Source organism: Corvus cornix, chromosome 26 (genome assembly GCF_000738735.6).
Source record: "Corvus cornix cornix isolate S_Up_H32 chromosome 26, ASM73873v5, whole genome shotgun sequence".
Lineage (NCBI taxonomy): Eukaryota > Metazoa > Chordata > Aves > Passeriformes > Corvidae > Corvus > Corvus cornix.
Genome location: NC_046354.1, coordinates 5,207,747 through 5,228,989, shown reverse-complemented (window position 1 = coordinate 5,228,989; position 21,243 = coordinate 5,207,747). Strand labels below are relative to the sequence as shown.

Below are 21,243 nucleotides of genomic sequence, written 5' to 3'. Positions count from 1 at the left end.
TGCTGGGGAGCCAGCAGGTTCACAACTTGGAGCCCAAGCTTCATCTGAAAATGTGTCCCTTCCTCGTGAAGCTGTGGGTGGGCTGGAGATTCACTGCAGAAGTGTTGCCTCAGGGGAAGGAGCAGATGAGAGTGAGCAGAAGCTGCTGTGCCATGGACTGCAGCATCGAGTGCCCAAGGGACACTGCAGTGTCCCATGGCTGGGGACACAGCTGCCCTTTTGGGAACAGCTGCTATGCTGTAGCCTTCACATCAGCTGGACCCCTCAAAATCCAAGCCTCCCTTACAAGCACACGCTTTCCTAGGGCTGTTTATTGTTTGTACCTAAGACCATTCCACCAGCCGAGACAAGCCAGCTCTGTCCACAGCACATCTGAGACCTCCACACGCCGGTGCCCACGGGCACGGGGAGACCACGGTGCTCCATACTCGTGCTGGGCCTCAGGGGCACCGTAGAGCCCCATGGTGTGTGGTGAGGGGGGCTAGAGAACCTTCCAGGCACCAGGAATCCCAGGAGATGTCCAAAGCAAGAGAGCATCCTGCCCAGCCCGTCACCGTGTCTGCACTGAGGGCTGCAGCGCTGCGTGGCAGGACACTGTCCGTCTGTCCAGGACACCCCACGTCACAGCTCACACCGTGAGCGACACACTGGGGACAGTGCCAGGGGAGGCCACCGCTCGCTGCAGGGCTCACTCTGTGCCAGGAGTCCCATGGTGCTCTCACCAGCTCCCGGCTCTGTACAGGACCCTGCAGAAGGGGAGGCAGAAGGGTGCCAGGAAGGGCCAGGTGGTGCTAGAGCTGGTTCTGAGCAGTGATGTCCTGGATGCAGGTGTACAGGAGCATGTACTGGTCCTGCAAGAGAGAAAGGGGCATCAGAGTCAGGTTTCTGACAGAGACCTCCTGGTCACAGATTAACCTCGCAGTTTGCCTTAAAAAATCCTAATTAAGGAACAGTGTCTGATGGCAGAGCAGGATTTGCTCTCCCAAGTAGTCCATGATGGTCCTGTGCCACCACAATCACCCAGAAAGGAAGAATCAAGCCTGTTACACCATGTTTGTTTCCCCTTCTTCACCCCCCTGGGATGGGGCTGAGAGGAACATCCCATCTGAGATGGAGAGGAATAATTTCATTGGGCTTCCTCCAAGTGCCCCAGTGGCTTTTGGATGTGCTGTGGTGTTTGCATCCAAAACAAGAGCAAAGAGCAACTCCAGTGATGCTGCAGGGCATGAAGCTGGAGTGCATGGGGTCTGGCAGTGACCTGGGGCCATGAGGGACCTCTGGACCAGAAGTTTCCCTTGGTGTAGTCCCAGTGTACCAGTCAGGTGCTGACAGCAGGTCAGGGTAGATGCTTGTAGGCTCACAGAGGTACAGAAAAATCTGTGTGGGTTTAGCCCAGCTGCATTGTTTGTCTCTTTTTAATATCACCAAACGGATCCATGAGGTCCAAATGTGGGTTCAGAGGTCCCAAGTCCCCTGTGCGTTTGCTATGAGGTTCTGCCCGAATGCCAGGCTGCCCCAAAATGACACCAGGCTACAAACGCCCAGGACTGCCTAGGCAAGATGTGAGCAAGGTAAATGGGGTTGTACTCAGGGCACAGAGCTGGAGGGCACGGCCAGCTGGCACATGGTGTGGGTTGGAATCACATGGCAGTGGGCAGGGGGGATTAGGGACTCGCAGAGGGGCCCCGACCAGCATTCCCCAACAGCTCGTTAATGTGCTGGCTGAGCCGCAAGTCACGAGGAGCCTCCTCCCTGTGGTGGCGGGTTCAGCCTCACCGGAGGGCTGGGAATGCCGCGGATCACACAATGGCTGAGGCTCCAGGTCACCAGAGCGTGCTTTCAACGAGTCAGGTCTGATTGTGAAATCTGCAGCGACAGCCCAGGGCTGACTCCAGCCCAGGCACACTCAGTGACTGCCACATGCAAGAGCACATGCCCTGAGACACGCACCACTCTGGAGCTGCTGGTGCTTAATATCCGACAGTTAGCCAAGGATATCCATCAAAAGTTCATCCTCCTCCTTGCTTCCCCCCCCCAAAATCTGATGCCTTCAGCACGACAGCAGCCGCTGACCCCGCCAGACATTAAGGGGTGCTGGCAAGCCCCCACCGGGATGGAGGAGCCTGGAGGGCTGCAGGACAGCAGCGTTTGATGGGCACTTGCTGTGCCTTTATGGGTTATTGTGTCCCTGCAGGGCCGGGCGCTGCGGGAACACAAAGCGGCTCTGAAGCGGGGGCAGTGGACGCCTTGCCCTCCTCTGGCTCCCACCACGCACATGGTTCACATTAATTAAGAATGTAATTAGCTTCTTGAAGGAGGCTCTGCATCTGGGAAGCCTTGGAGAGATCTTCCCCAGTTCTGCCGTGCCCTGTGGGGAGCGTTTCCAGGGCTGTGCATCAGCTCGTTCAGCAGTGGCAGCAACTGAAGCACGTCCAGAGGCATTGGTGCCAGGAGCAGGACTGGCACGCCGAGGCTGGGCTGGCACGGATCGGCACCGGCAGACAGTGCTACAGCCCACAGGGCACCTGCCCGTGTGGCTTACAGTGTGTCCCACCGACCCCCTGACAGGCAGCCCCAGCTGCAACACCAGGCTCTGGGGGATGCACCAGGAAAGGTACTGGCCAAGGGGGTACCCAGCAGATTCGGGGTGCCCAGGCTGACAGCCACGCCCAGGAGCCAAGGGCGAGCAGGCAGGCTGTGTAGGACGACACCAGTGCTCCATACTTCTCTGAGTACAATGGGAAGAGTGCCTTGCACTTACTGTGAGCTCACATGCAATTTAACTGATCTTAACTCCAGAACTGAGGAGATGGAAAACTTTTGCCTGGGAGAAGTCAGTGCCCTCAGCCCTTGGTGGCTGGCAGAGCCACAGGGTGGAGAGGAAGCATAAAGTAAATCCCTGCTGAGGCTGGACAGGCTCCCAGGCAGCAGGGAACACCCAGGAGTGGGCAGGATGCTGCCAGCTCCAGGCAGGTCAGCACGAAGCCTCTGCTCCACCCTGTCCCCCACCCCTTCTTCCCACCTACCAGAGTTGGGGTCATGAGGCAGCAGCTTCTGGCCAGCTGGAGGGTCACGCCGTAGATGTCCACGGTTCTCTCAGCTTTCATCTGGTACAACAGGCAGTCCAGGGAGATCAGTGTGCCCATCTGGCTCATATCACCACTGCAGGGGACAAGGGAGGGTCACTGATGCCAGGCCAGGCTGAGCTGAACCTCTTTGGAAGAGGGCACCAGTCCAAGGAGCCATGTGGGCACCGTGCACTGTGAGCTCTCTCTGTGTGCAAGTGAGGATATCAGGGCTGCTCCCAGTATCCCTGCAGTTACCCAGGGCTGGCCTGGGCACCCCAGCCTGGGAATGCCTGCTCCACCCACGCTCCTCGCCCAGCCCCATTAGCCCTGTCCCAGTCCTCAGCAGAGCACTGCTCCCTGTGACCTCCCAGGCTCAGAACCTCCACTGGCTCCCATGGACCTACATCAACATGTCCCCAGGGCATGGAGGGGAAGGCTTGTTGGTACCATGCCAAGGAGCTGTGGTGGCTCCCAGCTCGGGAGGCTGCCCATGGATGGAGGTGTACCCTGGGGTACCTGCAGTGCAGCAGGAGAGGACCGGCTCTCCTCCGGTGGGGCGTGCACCGTCTGACAGCCACGAGCAGCTCCACCAGGCTCTGGACATCGGGCTGCTTCTTGCTGCTCCAGAGCGTGTACAGGAACCTCTGTACCTGCCTCTCCTTTGCTTTCTTCTCCTGCGAGACCAAAGAGCTGACATGGATGTTGGGGAGGGATGGGTGAGTTCTCCCATCCTGAGGCTCCCTAAGGCTTCCCTGAGCTGACTGCCAGCTCCTGTAGAGCTGTGCAGGCATCTCTGCTGGGGCACTGCCCACCACCCATGCTGTGGGTATGATGATTCTGGCAACCTGCTCTCCTTCCCCATGGCACCCTGAGTTGCCCCTGGAGAGGGAACTGAGAACTGTGTGGGCCTTTCCAAAGGGGTCAGAGTGACCCATCAGCAAGGGGTGGGGGAAGCCCCCAGGGCCTCTCCCATGTATCTCCTGTGTCCACTCAGTTCTGGATGTTGCAATCCAGACTCACTCCTGCATTTGTGGACTGCTGACACTCTGCTCTTGCAGCCTGGAGAAGTCCCACACACCTTTCAGCCCCTATAGATCCCTACAGACCCACCCCCATCCCAGGAGGTGGGAGCCAGGACAGCCCCACGGACACACACGTGTTTCAGTTTGAGCTGGGTACATCTCCATCCCGAGACAAGCTTCTCCGAGTCACACTGGATGGTCAGCGTCTTCGTGCACAGCGAGTCTCCTTCCAGGGGCCAGCACACCTCACCTGGCACCTGTGTGCAACAAGAAATTTGGCTTCCTGTTGAAATTTGGCTTCTCTGTCAATCAGTCACCATCTTCAGGGTCTGTGGTAGGGCTGGACCAAGAGCACTCCCGGCATCTCTCCATGTCAGTTCATCCCCCACCTAAAGCCTGAGGGAGTTCTGGGAACACCAGCAGGTTCAGCCGGGTCATCTGGGAACCCAGAGCTGCCTGGCAGCTCTGCTCAGAGCTCTGAGCTGGAATCTGCTCTGCCAGTGTCTACACCTTGGCTGGGCAGAGCAGGAGCTGCTGCCCTTAGTCCCACACAGATACAGCTTGAAGGGCACCAGCTGAGTCCAGGCATGGGGGGCAGACAGAACCTGGCTCCCATGACAAGCTGTGGGAGCACCTGGACACAGGAAAGGTCCAGCTCCAGCTAAGCTGGATCTGCACCCAGGACTCAGGAGGCAGTGAAGTGTTTCAAGAGCTCTGCTAGTCCCAGCTCCACTGAACAGATTCGCCCACTGCCATGGTACAGGTGGGCACAGTGCCTTACCTCCCCCTTCTCCTGCCATGGGAGAAGTGTTAGGATTGTGTGAACATCCTGTTCCCACACCAGGGTCCAGAAGTCCTCCATGGTCAGCTTGTCAGGGCCGTGGACAGCCAGATAGTCCCTGCTGGAGCTGCAGCCCTGGGTGGGGAATGAGAGTGTTACTCTGCTGCTGGAGAGAGTGCTCTGTTGGCTCAGGTGGCTGCAGGAAAGGTCAGGAAGAGAAGAAAGCTCAGCAGGTCAGGAGGCAAGGAGAGAAGAGAAAGAGGGAGGGAAGTGAGGACAGCCCAAAGTGGGCAGGCAAGGGAAGTGATGTCCTCAATCCTCGTACTCCCCTCTTCTCCACGCAGGATCACAGTGACAGTGACCAGTGGAGCAGTGCAGGGCACAGGAGCACAGCCAGGATGGGGGACCCAGGCACAGGGGTGGGCGTTGCTGCTGGGGGTGAGACTCACCGGGATGCGCCACACCTGCAGCAGCCCTGAGAAAGGGCCCTGTTCCAGCAGGGAAAACTTCACTCTGGAGCGATCATCTGCAAAGAAAGTGGGAGCTGCAGGGATTCAAGGCAGTCTTGAGCTCCAACAGGTTTTGCAGAGTGACTGCCACACAAATCCAATCCTTCCTTGACCATTTCTTGGCAAAGGCACTCCCTTCTGCAGTGCTCATCTCCAGCCTGTGCATGTTGGCTCCCAAAGGACAGGTCTCTATCCCAAGCTCCTGTAGTGCAGGTCACTCAGTGTCTGAGCCAGTGGAGACCTGCCTCTCTCCAAGGACGGAGAGCCTGCAGGTGCTCTGGGCCTCTGTTCCAGTGTTTGACCACCTTCAGGGAAATTCGCTATTCCTTCTGCTGAGCTGGATTACCCTCCCAAATCATCCTCCTTGCCTCTTGTCCCTCCATGGCACATCTCTGAGAAGACTCCACTCTTCCCTGTGCCTCCCCACAGGTAGCTGAAAACAGCAACAAGATCTCCCTTCTCTTCTCCAGGCTGAGCAAACCTACCAATCCCAGTCCCAAACACCATATGCTCCACCCCAAACACCTTGGCAACCTTCTGGTTTCACCCAAAGTCTCAAAATACTTTCTTGTGCTGTGGACTACCGGCCCTGGTCCAGCCTAGCTCCATGCAGGAAGAAGAGGAACAGAAAGGAAGAGGATGCAGGTGTCACAGAACTTACATGGCAGGATGCTGGAAGAGGGCCGTGTCTGCTGGCTGCCTGAAGATGGTGGTGCAGAGCTGGCTTCTTCCTTGACAACTTCCAGGAGGGCCTGCCAGAGTGAGAGAGAGTGGAGGAGGCAGTGGGCAGGAAGGGTCAGGAACAGGAGGAACCGGGGCCTCCTGAGGACACCTGCACTCGGCAGAGGGGGGTCATGGCTGCACATGCAGAAGCCTGAGCAGGAGTGCCATGAGACCAGCTCCAGAGTGGGCTGCCAGGTCTGTGCCATGCTGCCAGGAGGGACCTGGGAAGGAGTGGGTGATGGACAGACCCTGAGCAGTGCAGAATGCATGAGGGAGCTGTGCCTGGGCATGCAATGCCATGGAGAGGGGACACTGCCAGAACCACCGTGAAACTGGGGCATGGGACCCACTCAGGAGGCACTTACAGGGCATCTCCCAGCCCGAGCAGGTACAATCCTTCCCCAGGTCCCCTCAGCACATACAGCCATGGCAGCACTCCCTGCCCAGGACAGCTCTCACCTCGTACTCCCTCAGGAAGCCCATGTGGGACTTGGCTGCCTTCTGGGCGTAGTGCTGGGCAAAGTTCTTCAGTGGGATGGGGCAGGACCTGGGGAGAGAGCCAGGGCACAAGGGTGAGGCTGAGCTCATTCAGCAGCACCCAGGCTGTGTCTGCAGCAGGTGGACAGGGCTGTGAGCAGACCTTCACTCCTCAAATGCCAGGGATCTCCCAGGTTCCCAGCCCAGCTCTGGCCTGTGACAACCCGGTCTCCCCTAGACAGAGGCAGGTCTCAGGGGTGGCACGGCCCAGGGCTCATTCCCAAGAGGCAGCAAGGACAAGGACATCCTGTTCTGTGTGAGGGAGGAGACAATCTGGCCACAAAGACAGGTGCATGACCTCCAGATGTAGCCCCAAGACAATGAGAGAGGTGGCCAAGGCCATGCCCAGCTGGACCCTGCTCTGTCCTCTTGGCCTCCATTAGGAGGCACATCCCAAGGCCACCTAGCTGCCACGAGCTTCTCCAGTTTGAATCACAGAATCACAGAATAAACTAGGTTGGAAAAGACCTTTAAGGTAATCTAGTCCAACCTATGACCTAACACCTCATCAACTAAACCATGGCACTGAGTGCCACGTCCAGGCTTTTTTTAAACACCTCCAAGGACGGTGACTCCACCACCTCCCTGGGCAGATGATTTCAGTGCCCAATCACTCTTTCAGTGAAGAATTTTTTCCTGATGTCCAGCCTAAACTTCCCCTGGCACAGGGAAGCCCGTGTCCTCTTGTTCTGTCAGTTGCTGCCTGGAGAAGAGCCCGACCCCTACCTGAAAACAACCACCTTTCAGGGACTTGTAGAGAGTGACAAGGTCACCCCTGAGTCTTCTTTTTTCCAGGTTAAACAGCCCCAGCTGCCTCAGCCGCTCTTCATAGGGCTTGTGCTCCAAGCCCCTCACCAGCCTTATTGCCCTCCTCTGGACACGTTCAAGCATCTCAATATCCTTCCTGAACTGAGGGGCCCAGAACTGGACACAGCACTCAAGGTACAGCCTCACCAGTGCAAAGTACAGGGGAACACATCACTAGGGCATGCCTGTGGGCTGGGAAGCCAGGGGCTGAGGGAAGTGCCTTCCCCAGCACAGCTCTGCAGATCTCTGGCATTGGCGTACCCAGGAGATGGCACTTTGTTCTGTGCTGGGCTCCCCGTGCTGCAGCGAACAGCCCCCCCTGTGCTGACCCTCTCACAACACCAGGTGGGATGGCTGGCTGGGCTTCCCTGTCCTTCTGTCCTGGAGCCAAGGCTTTGCCGGGAGGGGTTGTGGATCAGGGTGGGCATAGTGGCAAAGCACAGCAAGGCCTTACCTCTCTGTCCCTGATAAATCCAGGGGAGGTTCCTCCAAGATCTTTTCCAAAATGCAGCTGTGCAGGAAAATGTACTGGGACTGGAAGGCAAAGGCAGACAGCAACACAGACTGTCACACTGCAGAGACAGCATGAGAGGGTGGGTATGGTCTCTGTCCTGAAGGGTCATTCTGACACCTTGTCCCAGCCCCAAGGGCTGGAGATAGGAGACAGGCTGTGGAGCATCACAGATCAACAACATGGTGTGAGCTAAGAATTGCCTGCAAAGGGCCTCATCCTGTTCCTCAGTGCTCCGGGGTGTTTCTGAGCCTCCTGGGAGGTCTCTGGATGCTGCCGTTGTGGGTCTAGCAGGGCATGAAGCTGCTGAAGACCCCCCCCAGCAATTTCCACTCCAGCTGAGCTGCTGCTTTCAGCAGCACGATGACACAGTGACAGGCTGGCGACCAGCCTGGGGGTGCTGGGGCTGGCCAGCCAGCTCATCCAACTGCCAGCCCTATGAACTTCAATGGAATGAAGTGAGGGGCCAGGGAAAAGAGGGAGCAGAGATCTCACCAGCGTCTGAATCATCAGGTACCGGTTCATCCGCAAGGTGTAAACGACACCGAAAATGTCCACCACCTTCTCCTGCTTCATCTGCTGCAGCAGCCGGTCCAGGGCAATGAAGGTGCCAGTGCGGCCCACGCCAGCACTGGGAGCACAGACAGCAAGGGTTGAACAAGGCCTGAATCACAGTCCACGGGCTACCTCCTGCTACTGGACATGCTCCTAAAGGCTGCTCCCTGGGCACCGCCTGAGCACACCCAGGCACCGGTCCCAGCACAGTACGGGGCTGGGAGCCATTCAGGCTGCCCTGGGTTGGTGCTGACCATCTCCACCTGCCCCATGCCCTGGGGCTGGGGGCAGACTGCCAGTAGACTTGTAGTCCTCAACACCTGAGCAGGAGACTCCACAAGCAGCTGTGTCTCCTGGGCACTGCCCTCCCTCACAGTCTGTGCACGAGTAGGACCCCCCTTGCTCTCTCCCACCCTCTCCTCCCACCATCCCCTGGGGCAGAGCCTCACCTACAGTGCACGAGGGTCGGCCCTGCATCCTTAGTGCTCTGGATGCGCTCCCGGACCAGCTCTCGGAAGGTCATGATGGAAGTGGTGGACTCCGGGATGCCGTGGTCGGGCCACGCTGTGTAGTGCAGGTGGGACACAAACCGCTCTGCCCGGAGACCCTCCTGCACGGGGATTGGTGATGGGTGTGCAGCCCCCCGAGGAAGGCTCACACCCCACAGCCCTGGCAGCACCTGGGGACTTGAGGACACCTGCCTCAGCTGCAGGGAACAGCCAAAGTCAGGTCTGCACTGCCTGGTGGCTCCTGCTCCTCCATCCTCCCCCACAGTCCCTGCCATGCTGGGACATGTGCAGGTGGGAGGGAGGAGACCTGCCTTTGACTGCCAGGGAACATGCCCTGGAAACTGCAGGCTGTCCCAGGGCAGGGACATGGAAAGGAGAGAGTGAGGGTGGAGAGCAGCATGACACATGCTGGACACCCCTGTGTCACCCATCTGAAGGGGCAGACTGTTCCTCAGGGCTCGGATCTTCTCTGAGCCCCACAAATGGCAGGGAAAGGTGCCACCACCACTGAGTGCCTACCCCCAACCCCTGACAGGTTCCCACATCCCCTGGGGTCTGTACTCACATGCCACAGCTTGAACTCCCGGATGGTCCACTCCTCAGAGCTGCTCTGCATCAGCAGGTGGACCCGCACCTGCCCGTAGGACACTGGGGCAGATTCTGATGGCCAGTAATGATCACAGAGGACCTAGAACAGGACAGGGTCCCAGTGAGGCCAGTGAGGGACCAGGTGATCTTCTGGCTCCCAGGGAGCATCTGGAGAGCAGTGGCTGTGAGGAGAGCCAGGACAAGCCCTGGGGAGCAGGCAGGGGTGCTTCCCCTTTCCACTGGGAGCTTTGCACAGCTCTCCCTCACAGCCCCTTCATTTGGATTTCAGCCTCCTCCAGAAAAAAGGACCTGTGAGGGTCTCATCATCCCTGGAGATTGGAGGAACAGTCCACGTGAGGTGGCCCAGAGGACATGGCAATTTCAGATTCTGCGGAAATAGCCGAGGGTGGTGGGCATGGTCCTAGCTAAGCTCCAGTGCTGGCTCAGCCCGCCCCAAGCTACAGCTGAGCTGCACAGATCAGCCTCTCTTCCCCCAAACTGCCTTTTCATGGAAGCTGTATGGACTGTGCTCATCCTGGAGCCATATGAGAGCAGGGGTTTTGTGGAGGACACAGACCCAGCCCTGGGCTCAGCTCACACTGCCAGGGCAGGGCTGGGCTGGGGCTGGCACCGACCTACCCGCCCGTTCTCCATGCACACTGTCAGCATGATGATGTTGCATACGTTCTGCTCCCACACCAGCCTCCAGAAGTCCTCTATGGTTTTCTTTAGGGGCCCCTGGGTGGCAATGAACTCTTGCTGGGATGTGTAGCCCTGAGCAAGAGGCAGACATGAGCAAGACGAGTTGTCAGGTTGCCAAGGCAGGTGGGTCCTGCCCTGGGACCAGTCAGTGCCTGGTCTGCTTTTGTGGTAGAAGGCAAAATTCCTGTTGCCCCTAGCCCACACAGGCACAGTTCCCAGGCAGCTGATCTCAGAAGCAGCTGATTTCACAGGAAGCATGAGCTGCCCAGCACACACTCTCTACACATTTGGAATAAAGTGACCCATGCCATTTCCCTCCAAGCAGTTCCTCATTCAGTGTAACCAGAGAAAGTCACATTTGGGTCTTCCCTGTGCTTCCCCCTCACTGCTGAGGGTAGGGTAAGCATGCAAGGCCTCAGGGTATTTCTTTGCCCTTGGACACACACATGCCCCGCAGATCCACACAACGGCACTGCATGCTGTGTGCCCTGCTGTTACCTGGGAACCTCCCGGATGGGGATGAAGGCACAGCTCCAGGGTTGTTCAAATGCAGCTGCACAGACCAGAAGGAAAAAGAGCAGGCAGAAAGACAGGGCAGTAAGCTGGGAGGTGATGGAAGAGGACAGACAGTCCACGAGCAGAAAGCAGAGAGACTTGCCAGTCTTCCCACAATCACACCTCTGCATCACAGCATTTGCCATCTGACAGGCTCCATCATCCCCTGCTAAAGGGCACCTACACATCTCCATCTTCCCCCCAGAACCTCGCTGGCCTGTGCCAGCTGTGCCTTCACCAGCATCTCATGTCCCCCAGCCCTCACACAAGGACACTCTGCCTCCAGAGTTTCTGTGACAGTGCCCTGTGGCCATCTCTCTGTGGGGAAGGCAAGTGGGCACTCACAGGCATGAAGTTGGCATTGATGTAGTCTGAGTGTGGATCCTCCCCCAGCTGGCTCAGCTTGACCCGAGAATGATCATCTGAAAGAGACCCCACACAGGTGAACCCCAAGGCAGCCCTTCACCAGGACATGGACAACTGGGTAACCCAGTGGGAGAAGCCTCAGCAGCTCCAGCAGGGAGGCTCTGTGCTCTGCCAGGCACCTTCTCCCTGAGGACGTGAGCACTGCCTGCCAGCTAGGCTAGCAGGGGACTGGAAAACAGAGCTGGGGTCATGAGGTCCATCAGTGAAGCTCACGGACCCCCTTTGGTCTCCTGCTGGGACCTGTCCTGAGCAGGGCTCACCCAGCAGCCTGCTGGAGGAGCTGGGGAGGACGGTGGCTCAGCTCTGGCTCAACCATCAAGCCTCAGGTCTCCAGAAGGAAAATGGAAACTGAGGCCCATTTCAAGAGTCCTCCTGCTCCCAGGAGAGGAGCAGGCACTGACCCTGGCAGCGAAGCAAGGTGAGCCTGTCCTTGAGCACTGCCCTCTGGGCTCCCACACCAGATGCTGGGAGGGGACAGCACTTACAGGGCAACACATGGCGATATCTGTTCTTGGAGACATTTGCTGGGAGCTCAGCCTCCACCTTCGACTGCTCCTTCCCAACTTCCTTCAGCTCCTGTAGGACAGGGGAAAAGATAAGCACAAACATTTCCTCTGGAGAGCTCCTGGTCAGCTCAGCTCCCTGCTCATGGCCAGTGGCTCTGTCTGGAGGGTAAAGAGGATTACTCTCACACAGAGAACTGCTCCACTCATCCCTCAGATGGCCTGCACACTCTGAGCCATGGTGGCTTTTCCCAGTGCCTTTTCCAACAGCACTGTTCATATTTAAAAGAAAAGCCCAAGAACAAGTACTGGTGAAAAAAGCCTCAGAAATCTACCAAATCTACCACAAAGCTCAGAGGATTTTCCACCGAGCAAACAGAAATATCTTGTGCTGCATCGGCTTCTGCCCCTGTCCTCACTCAAGAAGCCAGAAACGGGTGATCTGAGAAGGGTTTGAAATTGCTGATGGGAATTTGAAAGATGCTGCAGCAGAACAGTCCAGAGGCTGCAGATGTTGGCAGTGGGAGCAGCCTGAGGTGAAGCTCACAGCCTGACCCTGGAGGTCTGAGAGTGCTCCTCGACCTTCCCTCTGGCTGCACACTCTTTTCTAACAATGTCAGGGTGGTTCTCATCGCCACCCCTCTCATCTTCACCTCCAGTCAGGGCTGGGGCACTTTGCTGTGTCCTAGTTCACCCCACACCACACGTGTTTTGACCAGAACTTGAACAAAACAGGTTTTGAGCAAAGGAACTGCTTGATCACTTGGTCCATCCAATCTTTGGCCTCCAAGGCTGCTTCACAGGGTGGCTGGATTGCTAGAGATGGGAGACCCACCGAGTGGAGAAATCAAATGTCATCTCTAGGAGGAGTCTCATCTCACCTCAAACTCCTGGAAAAAGGCGTGGTTAGCACTTGCTGTCTTCATCTCATAGTACTGCTTGAAGTTCTGCAGGGGCACTGGCCGGTGGACGTTTCTGCAGGAAATGAAGTCCAGAGGAAAACCTGCCTTAGTTACTGGGAGGCCTGGCCAGCCAGTCAGGTGCCACTGAGACAGCCCAGCCGTGAGACCTGCGGTACCTGGATGCACACAGGGATGGTTTATAGCCCACCTCAATCCCAGGGAAGTGGGTACAACAGTTTAAATACTGGGAGGGACTTCAGGGTGATGAGGATATTCCCCTGCTGCAGAAGACCCACAGAGGAGGTGTAGACAATGCATTGACTTGGAATGGAGCTGGGCAGTAAATGCTGAACTTGGGAAAGACTGGTTTATAAAATAACTGAGGAGAGGAGACAGCTGGGTTTTTCCGGAGTCAAAGCATGAAAAAGGAAGTAGGTACAGGACAGTGGGAGCTGCAGTGAGGCCATACAGAGGGCAGACTCCAGCACTCACCTCAAGCTGTAGGTCACCATTTCCTGGGGCAGGCTGCTCTTCTTGGTTCTAGAATCAAAGCACAGGAGCTGTTACTTTTGCCTGCAGTGCAGAGATCGATGCCATGAGGTATTGTGTGCCACTGGCAGGCACACTGCCTTGCGCACCTGTAGGGTTTTGTAACTTAACTGCACATGGGCAGCTCCTCCTTCCCCTCTGCCTTTGGCTTCTGAGCTTGCCAGGCACAATTCCACTAGCCCACATTCTAGTTTGTCTAAGTCTCTTTTTACACCCTCTTCCTGCTCTCCTCCAGGCTTGGCACTGAAGGTTGGGTACCTCAGCCTGCACTCAGCAGGTAAGGTACGGCCCATGCTCACCTCTTTGCTTTGAGCTGTTTCCAGTAAACCAAAGCAAAAACAGCTGCAAGTGTGATAAGAAATCCCACAATGATTCCAGCAATTATTGGCATTGAGAGTGGAGCTGTGTCTGCACTGGATCCAGCAGCTGGAATTAAAAAAAGAGAGTATAGAGAGAAGTAAGAATCAGTAAAAAAGTTTTTTATTATGAGGGTGGTGAGGCCCTGGCATAGGTTGCCCAGAGCAGCTGTGGCTGCCTCATCCCTGGAAGTGTCCAAGGCCAGGTTGGATGGGGCCTGGAGCACTCTGGGATAGTGGAAAGTGTCCCTGTCCATGGCAGGGGGTGAAATGAGTTGAGCTTTAAGGTCCCTTCTGACCCAATCCATTTTATAATTCTATGATAGACTGCTGCATTTATTCTATTTATTGTATTTCCTGTAGCCTATGAGCTCCCTCTGGCTGTTCGTTACCTCTAACCCACACAGCCAGGTAGGGAAGAGGCTCTTCAGCTTACCTGAGAACAGGGTAAACGTCACAGCAGGGGCTACTGGGTCATACTTGGTGAAGGCAGCAATGCTGAACCTAAAGGCAAAGCAGAGTCCTGTGTCAGGGACACCCTGAGCCAAGCACAGTGCCCAGAACCCAGCACCCAGCAGGCAGCACCCAGGGGAACAGGACCCTGCCTCTGTCCTGAAATGCTGAATTGGAAAAAGCTGGTTTTCTGTTATGGATTTAGGGGATGTGTGGGAATGGTCTTTCCTCCCTTTTCTACCTCTTGGACAAGTTTGTTCCACTGGGGGGAGCATGAGAAATTGTTCAGAAAGCACAAATGGGAAGCAGCTCTGCTCCGAAGGGTTATCTGCAGAGAAAGGTAGTGTCTGGTCTCTCATAGGACACAAAACATTAAAAACACACAGTTCATGTCAACTGGTTAACTGGGTTGATGGGAAAGAGCTGAGCCCTGTTTGACACAGCGGCATTTCAGCTGGAAGCTGGCTGACCCTTCCTTGCACACACAGAGGTGGCTGGTGCACCCTCTTCCCCATGGAGATCTGCCCCTTGTCCCCATCCTGGCAGTGGGCACACCAATCCCCACAGCTCTCTGCAGAGCTGACTCCCTTCTGAGCAGGTGACTTGGAAGGGCCCCTCCTTGTGCCCTAAATGCAAGCCAAAGCTTTTAAAGATAGCATTGGATTTTAGCAGCCAAGAGCTTGTCGACTGTGTGTGGGTCCCCTCTGGCAGCACCCCACACCTGGCTGCCAGGGCACAGACCTCCTTTGAAAAGTGAGCCTGCAGAAGTCATGGCATGAAAGATGAGGGCTTGTGAATAAATAACTCACTGGAAGACAGGAAACAAGAACAGAAATTCTGAGTGGGGATGGGCTGTCAGCTTTTCACCACCCTAATAATCACTAACTCAGAGAGCAGCACAGTCTACTGAGGATATTTAGGTCGGATATTTAGGTTGAGTGTTCCATGTACTGAGAGTATTTAGGCTGGATATTTAGGTCAAGTGCTGTTTGAACCGAGAGTATTTAGGTTGTTGAGGGCAGCCAAACGGAAAGAAAGCTGTGGTGTAAAAGTATCTTCTAGTCCTGAATAACTGGACAGTTCAGTCCATGTTACTGAATCATGTCACTGAATCATGGCAGGTGGACTAATGACAGGGCCTGATGTCCCTGAGTAAGCTGCTCCTCCGTGGGAGGCTCCTGTTGGAGTGAAAACTGGGAGGTGGCTGGGGCAGGTACAGAGCCTGGCTCTTCAGTGCCTGCATGTGGAGGCTGTCCTGGAGTGATTGTGCTGTTGTTAAAGTCCCCTCGAGGCTGCTGATACACCCTGGTCTGAGGCCTCTGCCCTGCTGTTCCCTCTCCATCCCCAGCTGACCCTCCAGAGCTGAGGCTGAGGGGTGAAGCAGTAAGTCCTGCCCTGCCACACCTGAGGTGACGCGTGAGCAATACAGAACAGACAGATTTGATGGGTGGTCAGCTTTCATCTCCAAGCTTCTGAAACTTTCTGAGATCTCCACGCCAGCTCAGGGACCTGGGATGGGCATGAGATGGACACGGGATAGGAGTGCACTGCCAGCCATTCTCCTGCCAGGCAGGATAACACAGCACACAGGAATTGCCCTCTGCTCTTGATAACCCCACTCTGGGGGAAATTTCCAAGGCAATGGCTCTCTGGAAACTCCCCTTTTTTTTTTCCCTGGGAGAAAACAGCCATTTCCCACCTCCTGTGTGTTATCACCAATCTGGACCAGTGCTGCCCCAACCAGCAGTTTAAGAGCCCGTTTAGCATGAGTGTGAATATAAAACAACTCAGTAAGAATCAGTTAAAAATTTTCCATGTCTGCACATAGGAAAAGTAGTGAGAATGAAAAAGGAAAGGAAAGGGAAAGGGAAAGGGAAAGGGAAAGGGAAAGGGAAAGGGAAAGGGAAAGGGAAAGGCAGCAGGTCCAACCCCAACACCCACTCACCACAACACTCATGGGCAGATTTAATTCTCCCTTAATTCCCAGTGGAAAGGGCAGCTCTCTCATGCACATGCTCTCCCCTGGACTTTCAGTCTCTTTTCATAATGCTCTCAGTGTCTTTATCACCCATCAGCCACCTTGCTGCAAGTTTCTTAAAAATGAAATGGGATAACCTTCCAGAACTCTGGGGGATCAGAGAAATGCCTGTGGAGATGGTCCCCATTTGATGAAACTGTGAGCTGCTAAATTAACAGGACTGACTAAAGATACTATTCTTTGTTGGCAGTGGAAAACCTCTTTTTCCATCAACAGTTTTAAAGGTACCCTACAAGAAAACATGTACCTCCATGTTCCTGGATTCTATTTACTGTCAAATAAGACTCTGAACTTACGACTACTGGGATCTATGTGTGTGTCTCATGGGGAACTTGGACCTTAGCCTGAGTGTTTGCTACCCCCAGCCTCTGGGCCCCACACTGAATAGGCACCACTTGAACTGTTTCCAAATCGGTTTCATTTTTGCACTGTCTGCACATGGTTCTGAGTCACACACCAAAGTCCTACAAGTAACAGCATCTGTTTTAGTTCCTGTCCTGGGGCTGGACATCTGCTCAGCTCCCGAGACAACACACACAGCCCTTCGCAGCCTCAGCTTTCCCTCTCCCTGCCCACTACACTGCCTAATATTCCCTGCATGCCAGCCCCTGCCTTCTGCAAATGCTGCTTGGTGGAGAACCCTTGGGGTCCCCTGCTAGGGATTTGGGGGTGTGAGGGTGAGGTGACATCCAGGGAGCTGGTGGCACCAAGGACACATGCAGTCCTTCTTCTCCTCCAGCCCCTTCCCTCAGGAGGGATGCTGACATCTCTCACCTGTACTGTTCGTTGTCTTTCAGCTTTCCATTGCACGTTGCCCTGGACTGGCCGCACTCCTCTGTTCCCACCGGCACTCGCCAGCTTTCGGGGGAGCTCCTCTGACGGAAGGGGTTGGGGATGAGCACTGCCAGGTAGGAGTCCTCTGTCCCGTAGTAGTGGTCATACCATGTGCTGGACATGATCTCCTGGGTGGGCCTCAGCACTGGAGGGGAATGTTCAAGGTGACAGTGACAGCCCCAAAGTGACGTCCAGGGGCCCTGCTGCCCTCCAGGGAGCCACTGCAGACTGGGACAGGCAGGGACACTTACGTGACTCATTAGTGGTAGCAATGACACCGTAGTACTGGATCTGGCCATTCTCCTCGCTGAACAGGTCGGGTGAAATGATAACTGTGGAACTGGCCTCCACTGGGAAGACGTCTGCACGCAGGGGTGGGGGCAGGGCTGGAAGAGGAACCGGCAAGCACAGCCTCGTAGTGTGTCCCTGATCCCAGACTCCCCCTTTGCTCAGTCTGTGACTGGTTGCAGCAGCACTGCCAGAGCCCCAACCCACCGCAGGTCAGTGCAGCCATGTGGGCCTCACAAGCACCTCAAAGAGCCCCTGGGTTTAACCAGCAATACCAGGGGTTTTCTCCTGGGGCCTGTGGTAAGGCCTGTGGGAAAGAAGGGGACTCACGCTCCACTGCTGTGCTGCAGAGCAGAGTCACAGCCTGGCTCCTCAGCGTGTTCATGCCCACGGTGCTCACAGTGATTTGGTAGGAGGAGTTTGGCTCCAGCCCCTCCAGACTGGCCTCGCTTGAAGGGATGCTCATGGTATACTTGGAGGTGGGAGGTCCTTCAGAGAGTCTCTCTGTCACCACCTCATAAGCCTCCACATCTCCAGGAGAGCTCGTCCAGTTCAAGTAAAGGCTCCTTGACTCTGGTAGGCATTGCACATTTTTCACCGGATTTGGCTCTGCAAAGGAGATAGGGCAGGCTCTGGACTCACTGGGTCAGAGAAATCCCAACCTCTGCCCCTGCCAGCATCTGCTCCCATGGCCAGTGAGACGAGCAGAGCCGGACACCTGCAGCCTGGGGGCCTGCTGTGCCATGGACCACAGGACAGTGTGAATGGGCAGGGCCTGAGCTCATGTCTTACAGGAGATCTCTGCAAAGTCTGCTCTGCTTCACAGGTAGCCAGGAGACAGGAGATCTCTGTGCTGGGACTAGCTTAGGGAACCAATGGCTACCAGAAGGTCACCTTGCTGGCTTTCCCCATCTCCCACCACAAGACTTCCCATGCCTCTGTTGACACTCAAGGGTCGATCCAGACTTGAGACCACCCAGGTGTTTCTCCCCCTTCCAGCCTGCCCTGCTGCCTCCCTATGGCAGCGTGTACCCACCCATGGGCACTGCCAAGGGCTTGGTGCTGCTCCAGTACGGCCCGGCCACGCAGCTCAAGGACACAGAGTAGTTCCTGCCCGGGATCAGCCCCTGGAGGAGGTGCTGGACTTGTCCTCTGCCCAGGGAGTGCTGCCAGGGCAGCGAGCTGTTCCGGGGGTCCCGCAGCCACAGCTGGCAGTCGTCCTGCTGTCCAGAGACACTGCCCCAGGAGATCAGCATTGTGTTGTTCCCTTCAGCCACCGCCGAGAGATTTTGGGGAACTGAGGGAGCTACAACAAAAACCACACCAGGAAGAGTTACTGGCATGCATTCTATTCTACAGCGACACAAGCAGGAGATGGGTGACACACAAGGAGACTCCACATGCTCAGTGATAATATTCCCGCAGCTGCTGTTTGCCAGAAATGACCTTTAAGTGGCAGCTGAAGGACATACAGAGTGAGGAGCGTGGGGGAGATGGATTCTTCTTCCTGCTAATTAGCAAGTTTCACTAGAGACCTGCCCGAAGGGCTCTGCACATGACTCCCTGCACCCTGCCAGGGGATGGCTGAGCGTGGGAGCAGGGACCGCTGGATTCCCCAAGCAAAGTGCAGGGGCTGTGGGGACAAGCACATGAAAAGGCTTATTGTGCTTATCTGCATTTCCACATTCCTTAAAAAGAAAAAAAAAAGCCCATCCTCCCCTTATACCCCATGCCAGCAATTCTCGGAGTGCCTGGAAGAAAGGCAGCAGGAATGGTGGGGTGAGGCCTCATGGTCCCCCAGGCTGTGGGTGTCATCTACCAGAGCAGCACTACTGCCATGGGACCCTGTGCTCTTGTTCAGTCACCCGTGCCTGGAGGAGCCAGACTGTGCAAGCAGGGCGCCATGGGCCGGAGGCTGCCTCCTGAAACAGCACTCATGGCTGCCAGGCCCTCCCACAGGCAGCAGCACCGCCCTGCCTGGCTCTGCCATCCACCAGGGCTTGCCCAGCCCTAGATCCCATTGCTACACTGGTACATCCCACCCCATCTCATCCCACCTCATCTCACCCCATCCCTGGAAATATGCAAGGTCAGGTTTGACAGGGCTCTGAGCAACCGGATCTAGTTGAAGATGTCCCTGCTAGTAGCAGGGGGGTTGGACTAAATGGCCTTTAAAAGGTCCCTTCCAACCCAAACCATTCTCTGATCCTACAGCTCCCAGGCAGCAGTCCTGGCTGAGTCTCTGCCCCTTCCCACCACAGGTGCTGAGCCCACCCAGGTGGGAAGGCTGAGCCTCATGCAAGATGAAGAATCTCCGGCTCTGACACTTACTTGTCCAGTCACTGATGTTCCCTGCGGAGGCTGCATAGGGCCCTGCGATGGACAGCACTTCCAGCAGGTATTTGTGTCCTGGAGCCAGGCCAGAAAAGGTGAATTTGCTGGTGCCTTTCCCAACAGAGACATTGGCTGCCACAATACCTGACCCCGAATGATACAGGAGGAGCCTGTAACTGTCTTGTCCTTGGGGTTCGGCTCGCCAGGACGCGCTCAGTCTGTTGGGATACCCCTGGTTCGTCATGTACACATTACGGGGTGCCAAGGGGTCTGGAGAGACAGGATGGGAGACATGTCAGCAATGGGCCCGGGGACATTGCCTGGGTCTCTTGGCAGTGCCATCAGAAGGGAGGCACCACGTTGGACAGGGCACTTAGCCTCGACTGTGTGGAAGCACCCAACAGCCCAGAGGAAGCTTAAAGCTTCTGCAAACTTCTCTGTGCTTGTCTGAGCAGGGACAGCCCTGTCCCAGATGGAGCCAGACACCTGGGGAGGGGTGAGGAGGGAACATGCAGCCAGCCAAAGGACAGGGAAGGTGAACGCCCTGCCCTGTCTGCTGCTCCCTCCTCCATGGCTCTCCCCAGATGCATGGCTCTGGAGCTCCAGCTTCCCTCACCCAGGCTGGTGGAGCTGATGATGGGAGTGGTCCTGTCAGCACCTGCTCAGTGCCATGGCACTGACATGCCCCAGGCAGGGCTTGGCGTCTGCTGTGAAAGTCAGTGGGGCCATGCTCTTGGCCATGAGCTTTTGTGACTGCCCAGAAAGGCACACATCCCCTCAGAAAAGGTACTCACATGTCCAGTTGCTGACATTCCCTGCAGGTGCCCTGAAGGACCCAGCCACAGATGCCACCTCCAGCATGTATTTGCTTCCTGGGGCCAGTCCCGTGAAGGTGAAGTTGTGGGTGTCTCCCCCAAGCGAGGCTGTAGCTGCCACAGTGCCCAGTTGTGCGTGGTACAGGGTCAGTGTGTATCCATCTCTGCCCCCGGCCGTGGCTCCCCAGGCCACGCTCAGCTTGTTGGGGTGCCCTGTGCTCAGCAAGCGCACGGAGATGGGGGGCAGTGGGCCTGGGGAACCAGCACACCTCACGTTAGGGACCGGACACCGTGCAGAAGGAAACAGACACCTGACGGGTCACTGTGCAGCAGGACAGGTGCCCCCTGAGGGAGGATCCCCTCTGGCCCATGCCTCCTCATCCTCATTTTTCTCTCTTCCACTCCCATCTCACCTCACCTTTAATGATGCTCACCCCTACTGGTGCCTCAGATGCCAACCCCTGCTCATCCAGGTCACCCTCATTCCCACAGCCCAGTGGGAACGCTTCACCCTGCTGTGTGCACACGTGTGCTCCCACACCCTGCTGCCCAGACAGCACCGGCACAGCCTCTGTACTCTGACCAGCCCTAAAATCTTAGCCCATCAAAGACCTGCTCTCCTGGGAGGACTGTGGAGTGGCTTATTGTACTCCACTGATTAATTTCATGAACCTTTATGGCAAGGTGGTTTCTACCTGTGGGAGGAGACTCAGTGAGTCTCCTGTACACAGGTACAGTACAGGTGCCCTGTACACCTCTGTGCTCCTGTACACAGGGAGATGGGTCAGCATGGGCAGGGAATGTCCCAGCACAGGCACATCTGGGCAGCCTTGTTTCATCAGCACATCCTTGTGCAAGCCTACAGCTGAACACCCCAG

The 21,243-nt window shown here is 56.2% G+C and overlaps 1 protein-coding gene across 4 annotated transcripts in view; it reads right to left on the bottom strand.

The window, feature by feature from the left end:
* Positions 1-291: 291 nt before the first annotated feature.
* Positions 292-21,243, bottom strand: part of LOC104692570 (receptor-type tyrosine-protein phosphatase V-like) — a 40,731-nt gene continuing 19,779 nt past the window's right edge. Inside the window, exons 16-40 of one of the 4 annotated variants that reach the window (XM_039565143.1) lie at positions 20,345-20,617; positions 19,548-19,820; positions 18,253-18,522; positions 17,547-17,825; positions 17,180-17,314; positions 16,869-17,073; positions 14,040-14,107; positions 13,547-13,673; positions 13,191-13,238; positions 12,678-12,771; positions 11,779-11,869; positions 11,213-11,289; positions 10,250-10,384; positions 9,588-9,710; positions 8,963-9,123; positions 8,454-8,589; positions 7,902-7,981; positions 6,563-6,650; positions 6,042-6,132; positions 5,321-5,397; positions 4,872-5,006; positions 4,225-4,347; positions 3,585-3,742; positions 3,027-3,162; positions 292-851 (exon numbers count right to left, since the gene is read on the bottom strand). In XM_039565143.1, the coding sequence (XP_039421077.1) occupies positions 792-851; positions 3,027-3,162; positions 3,585-3,742; positions 4,225-4,347; positions 4,872-5,006; positions 5,321-5,397; positions 6,042-6,132; positions 6,563-6,650; positions 7,902-7,981; positions 8,454-8,589; positions 8,963-9,123; positions 9,588-9,710; positions 10,250-10,384; positions 11,213-11,289; positions 11,779-11,869; positions 12,678-12,771; positions 13,191-13,238; positions 13,547-13,673; positions 14,040-14,107; positions 16,869-17,073; positions 17,180-17,314; positions 17,547-17,825; positions 18,253-18,522; positions 19,548-19,820; positions 20,345-20,617 (3,443 nt within the window). In that variant the 3' untranslated portion in view covers positions 292-791. Of the gene's footprint in view, positions 852-3,026; positions 3,163-3,584; positions 3,743-4,224; positions 4,348-4,871; positions 5,007-5,320; positions 5,398-6,041; positions 6,133-6,468; positions 6,651-7,901; positions 7,982-8,453; positions 8,590-8,962; positions 9,124-9,587; positions 9,711-10,249; positions 10,385-10,810; positions 10,866-11,212; positions 11,290-11,778; positions 11,870-12,677; positions 12,772-13,190; positions 13,239-13,546; positions 13,674-14,039; positions 14,108-16,868; positions 17,074-17,179; positions 17,315-17,546; positions 17,826-18,252; positions 18,523-19,547; positions 19,821-20,344; positions 20,618-21,243 lie in introns of those variants that run through there. The other 3 variants (XM_039565144.1, XM_039565145.1, XM_039565146.1) reach the window with 3 other exon arrangements.